Source organism: Vigna angularis, chromosome 8 (genome assembly GCF_016808095.1).
Source record: "Vigna angularis cultivar LongXiaoDou No.4 chromosome 8, ASM1680809v1, whole genome shotgun sequence".
Classification (NCBI taxonomy): Eukaryota; Viridiplantae; Streptophyta; class Magnoliopsida; order Fabales; family Fabaceae; genus Vigna; species Vigna angularis.
The window spans coordinates 4,206,145-4,212,630 of NC_068977.1; the positions used below are offsets into that span (position 1 = coordinate 4,206,145).

The 6,486-nt window shown below is 39.7% G+C and overlaps 1 protein-coding gene across 1 annotated transcript; it reads left to right on the top strand.

Annotated features, from left to right (window-relative positions):
• Positions 1-3,696: 3,696 nt before the first annotated feature.
• LOC108344560 (ribonuclease 3-like protein 2) lies at positions 3,697-4,188 on the top strand. Its single transcript, XM_052867746.1, has one exon. The coding sequence runs from the start codon at positions 3,697-3,699 to the stop codon at positions 4,186-4,188; it is 492 nt and encodes a 163-aa protein (XP_052723706.1).
• The last annotated feature ends 2,298 nt before the right edge of the window (positions 4,189-6,486 follow it).

A 6,486-nucleotide genomic window follows, 5' to 3' on the forward strand; every position in this document is an offset into this window, starting at 1 on the left:
GTTCGGCCTTCACCTCCACTTCTACAAGGTTCTTGTCCTCCAAATATTGCTGTTCCAGCGCCTCTTCAAGTAGCACACTCCCATATGCTCACATCCACACAGATGATCATTGCAACGACAAGACGGACGTACAGATATAGGACAACACAAAGAAAACACAGGGTAAGCATATGTAATTTAATTCAGTTGTCAAACATACAATTCATACATCAACACACATATGAAATTATCAATACACTTAAAGCGAGGCCTACTACTAGACCGACCGTCCGGACTGTATGACATCTGTGTAGCTACGACGTTCGTGCACCCAGGTGATGTAGTAACTGGGATACCCTCAACAGCTGCCACCCGAGGTTAGCCCTATCTGTCCAAAGTAACCCTAAGGACTAGGACCTCCTGTCGTTCCCACACATGACCCACTATCCTCTACGTGAGGACGAGTGCTCACAGAACATCAGGATGAATCGACAACTTAGCATAACCACAGTCATACTTTACCAATTTCAATATTCAATACATGAGTCGTTCCTCCCCGGAATGCTCGTTCAAAATCCACAACCGTTTAATCATCTCATATACTATTCATCCTTTAAAATCTTGCACTTTATTATCGTTTTCATCTTCAGTTCCCAGGACATAAAATACTGAACGTTCAGCCCTCTTCATAACAAGGACAAACGTGAGGAACGAGTCCGAGAAATCTTCCGTTCCAGAATAGAATAAAACTGACTACCATAACACACCATATATGACAAACGTCATTTGCCACTTGAATCAGTTGAATGAACTGACTATCGTAAGTTCAGATCAATACTCAAAGAATAAATTTAAGTACAGAGGCTCTAGGCCGGATCCCATGAATATAGACACCTCAAGACGATTAGAGAACCATACTTAGAATAATTCAATTACAGAAACCTAATGCCAGTCAATGACCGAACACGGTAAAAGGAATTTTACTAAATTTGGACGAACGCTATTTCAACAAGTTTGATAATTAAAGACGAGTACGAGCGTTCGGTATGAGACCGAGCGCCACTCATCATGAACGCTTTAGGTCGAGACCCATCACTGATTTTAAACTCGTGATAGAAATAGATATAATACGAGATGGTGAAGATAAGGTTTAAGAATGACTAAATATCCAGATATATGTTTACAAGATTCTCAATTCCTCACATAACACTCAAGGCATCTACGCTTGGCCGAACGCTCAAACGTAGCACTATTACAAGAGGGCGTTCGTCCTCAACTAGAATTCTTCCCAAATGAAAGAATTCAATTGCAAAGAAGTTTACTATCAACACCGAACGATCAAGGACCGTTCAATGACAAACGTACATTATCATAGAGAGATTTATATTCAGAATTCATTTACATTTAACTCATTTCTCAGCATATAGTTTCATATTTTCATATACTCATATCGTAGTACATTTTCATATTTATCATACATCAACTCATAATCATTATCATATACCAAAAATCAAATATCACAAAGTCATGCTTCATACAACTCCCAGAACGTCCATACAACACAATACAAACAATACGAATTAAATTGAATAAGCTTCCCTTACCTGGATACGTGATTTGTAAGTTCTAAATGTGGGTTCTTGGTTCGTCCGACTACAACTTTCTACCCTCAACGATCAACACTTCTCCAAACTAAACCGAACAACATAAAGAACCAAAAATAACTTAAATTATACCCCTGCATGCAACCAGAACTTGGTTTGCATGAAATAAAAGAACGAACGACTAAGGGAAGAAACTTACCAGTTTCAGAACTCGGAGATGATTGGTTCAAAATGGAGCTTATGAAGCCGGGAACGCTTCTACGATTTCTGAAATGGGATCAGAGAAGAGAAGGATGAGTTACAGTAGAGAGAAGGGGGAGTTTGCTAGAGCGAAGAAGGAGAAATGGAAAGTCAGAGTTTGTAGAGGAGAAGGTGCATGCAGAAGAGAGTGAGCAGGGTTTTCAGAAAATCATTTTTGTCTGCCCCACGTCCAAACGGACGTGCGCTCCCTGGTAAACACCTGTCCTCCACAACTGATTTTCGAATCTTCCATTCTTGACACCTGGCGTTAGTGCATCAGAGTTTGAGTGCGTTTTTAATGCATCTGAGCAGGGTTTTGGGGTGCATTTAATGAGATTAAACAGGTGGGTTTTCCGAGGTCTGACACTAACAAAATCACGAATATAATTTTTTGAGATGTGTAAATTACTATTCTTAACAACTTATATGGAGTGTGTTGTACAAGTTTGTATGATACAACAAAAACTTCTTAAAAATATTTTAGAATCTCATAGAAACTCTAAAGGGGTATAAGAAAAATTCGAGATTTTACTAGAAAGAAAGATAAATGAGAGAAAATGAGAGAATGAGAGATGAAAGAGTTCTTTTTTTTGTGTATTCCTTGGAGTGAATAAAATGCACTACTTATATAGCTAAAGGGAGCCACAATTCCCACTGATTAAGGAGAAATCTCGTGACTTAAGGAAGAGCGCAACAGCAAATCAATCCTGAGCCTTGCAGGAAGAGAAGCAACCTCCACTTGCGGAAGAAAACTGAAACGACACTTTCGGGAAGAAAAAATAATGTCAATGTTCAGAAACAAGATATTTTTACAATATTATATTCAATTTTTATCCCACATATTGCAAAAGATAAGAAACAAAGATTGAAAAAGAGAAAAGAAGAAAATTTATTGGGTTTTATAAGATATAATGCATCAGAGCTAGTGTAACAAACTATATTAACCAGTCCTAGATCGAGAAACTTAACCCACAGTATAGTTGGTATAGAACGCTATATAAACCAAAGATACTTGAATATGTTAGAAGTTTATCAATCATAATACACCTCCACAATCTTTACTGTTATCACTCTAATGCTTTTACTAAGCGTGCTTACTCGATGTTCATAAATACTCTAGAAATCAGGCCATCTTATCAAATGAGTGTCAACCCAATATATATGGATATGTCTCTTCCTTCAAAACTTGCAGTGCCCAGCACCCCTTGAATAATCTGAATAATGTATCTAATTACTTTAATATAATAATTTTACTTTTTTCTTTTCTCTCTTCCTTGCACAGCCGTTCCAGTTCTCCACTTCTCCTTTCGTTTGTTCGTTTTTCTTCATCTGCTCCTTCTCCTCCATCTTTACATTGACACCAACAGAGACAATCTTCTTGATGACTGACGTGGCTCTAATTTTTTTTTATTAATTTTCGGGATGGGTATTCCGTATTCTGGATTGGTTCTTGGAAGAAGAAATTGAACATTGAACATATACTTCAAGATGTTGTTTTCAGAATGTACAAGATAACATCACTATTCTAGATTTTCTTTTTTATCTGGAATATTCCTCTAACACTTCGTGAAACATCAATCCGGAAACACATATTTCGGACTCTGAATTCCAATAACCTGAACTTCACCATTTTGAAACGTAAACCACCATGAAACACCAACACGAGTTCCACCACACCTTGCCACCATAACTCTCTTCTAGATTCAGTCACCAGCACAACAAATTTTTTTGAAACTTTCAAATAAAATAACAAGGGTAAAACAGGAATTCCAAATATTGTGGGCCTGCAAGGAGGAATTGGAGGAGTTAGAAAGAATAAGATTCTGAGTTAGCCTTAGTAGAGAAAAAGGGTTGAAAGAGATCAGAGAGAGAGATGGAAGCATCTGTGATTGAGGTAGAGAGAATCTTGAGCTACGGATTCATAGATCGGAAGCTTCTAGAAGAAGCTCTCACCCATTCATCTTCCACAGGTGTTTCTTATGAGCGACTTGAGTTCGTGGGATATCACATTATAGGGCTAGCCATCAGCAAACACCTCTTTCTCGCCTACCCCCAGCTCGATCCTGGCCAACTATCTGACCTACTTGATGCCAACGTCAGCAAAGAGAAGCTGGCACGAGTTGCCATCCATCGCGGCCTCCACCGTTTCATCCGCCAAAGCTTCTCATCTGTGCTCAGGGATGAGATCGAACAATTTGAGAAAGCTGTCACCCTAGAGAAATACCCCGTTGGGATACACGGTGGATCCGTGGGGGCCCCCAAGGTCCTTTCGGATATCGTAGAGTCCGTCGCAGCAGCTGTATATTTTGATCTGGGATTCGATCTGGAGAAATTCTGGGAGGTGCGTATTAAAGTTTCTTTGTAAAGGTTTTACTTTTACTTTTTGCCCTGGTGTTTTTGCATTGATTTTTTTCTAAGCTGATAATGAATCATGGCAATTTTTTTGAGTTTTGAAATTGCAATCCAGGATTTCGTAAGTGATTATATCATAAATTTTTGCGTTATTTTCTGTAACATCCCAAAATATAGTAACAACCATAAATTAGAATTAATTACATTGCATAATCAAAAAGTGCAGTCTTACACTAACATCATCATTCAAAAGCCAAACGACGTTAAGTATGTAGTTGATTACAATAATGAATAAGAAGAGAAGACATCATCGAACGGTTTACAAAATTAAAATACCGAACGACCACTACAAAACACTAAAATTCTAAAATCAGCTGGATGACCTAAGGCTCGGCCTTAACTTCGACGTCCACCAAGTTCTCCTCTTCAATAACATCTTCTAGCAATGCCTCGCCTTCTGCTCACATCCACACGGATGATCATTGCAATGACAGGACGGACGTACAAGGACAAGACAAACCAAGGAAAAACACAGGGTAAGCTTACGTAATTTAATTCATGCATCAACATACAATTTAAATATACCAACAATACAAGAATATCTCAACACGTATAACCATCCAAAAACTCTCATTAGACAGACTGTCCGGACTGTATGAATCTATGTATCTACAAGCGTTCGTGCACCCGGGTGATGTAGTAACTTGGAAACACTCAACAGTTGCCACCCGAGGTTAGCCCTATCAGTCCAAAGTACTCCTAAGGACTAGGACCTCCTGCCGTTCCCACACATGACCTACCCTCCTCTACGTGAGGACGAGCACTCACGGAACATCAGGATGAACTGCCATCAGTAGCTTTACCACGTTCATACTATACAACTTCCCATATTCAATACATAGAGTCGTTCCTCCCTAGAACGCTCGTTCAAAATCCACCATCAATTATTCATCTCATATATTGTTCATTACGTATAATATTTCACTTTATTTTCATTTTAATCTTCCAATCCCAATTCACAAAATAACGAACGTTTAGTCCTACTTGTAATGAGGACAAACGTGAAGAAAAGAAGGAGAAACCTTAGTTCAAGAGCAGAATAAATTCGACTGCAATGGATAAAGCCCCCTCATACATCAACTCATAATCATAATCTTATACAAAAAATCAAATAATACAGATCATACTTCAAACCACACACCGAACGTTCATACAACACCATACACACATGCGAATTAAATTGAATAAGCTTCCCTTACCTGGATTCGTGAGTGAAAACGTCCTAACGTATTGTTCTTGGTTCGCCCAACTACAACTTCTACCCTCAAGATCACTCAACTCTTTCAAACTAGAACAAGTTACAGAACCAAGATTTGATTCAGACAAAGCGAATGCATGCAACCAGGCTTGGTTTGCATGTTCATACGAACAACAGCTAGGGACGAGCGACTTACCAGATTTAGATTTTGAAGCTGTTCGGTTCAGAATGAAGCTCACGACGCCGGGACTTCTTCTATGGTTTCTGAAATGGGATCGGAGAAGGGAGTAGTGAGTTACAGTAGAGAGAAGAAAAGTTTTTCTAGAGAGAAGGAGGAGAAAATGGAAGGTCTGAGTTTTGGGGAAGAAGAAGGTGCGTGCAGGAGAGTGGGCAGCGTTTTCAGAAAATCAATTTTGTTTACCCCACGCCCAAACGGTCGTGCACTCTCCTGTTGACACCTGCACTCCACTAACTGACTTCCGAATCTTCTACTGTGACACTTGGCGTCAGTGGTCAGATTTTTGGGTGGGTTTTAAATGAATCTGAACAGGGTTCAGGGCGCATTAAATGCGATTTAACAGGTGGGGTTTGGGTTAAATTTCCGAGGTCATACATTCCCCCTAACTACAAAAATTTTCGTCTTCGAAAATTAAGACTTACCCGGAAATAAGTGGGGGTATAAGTCCTTCATAGCATTCTCCACTTCCCAAGTAGCGTCGCCAGTCTTTTCGTCCCACACCACTTTCACCATTCTGACAGCTTTCCTTTTGTAGTATTTGGTATCACTTTCTTCAATGTGTACCGGCTGCATCTCCAACGTTCGGTCTTGGCGAAGACGAACGTCTTCCAACTCCAGTATGTGAGAGGGGTCGGCTATGTATTTTCGGAGTTGGGAGACGTGAAAGACTGGGTGAAGGTTGGACAGTTGAGGAGGTAGTGCTAGTTCATACGCCACTGATCCGATCTTCCTCAAGATTTGATAAGGTCCTACGAATTTTGGGGATAGCTTCTTGGGTCGCATGGCTCTGCCTACTCCCGTGGTCGGATTCAACC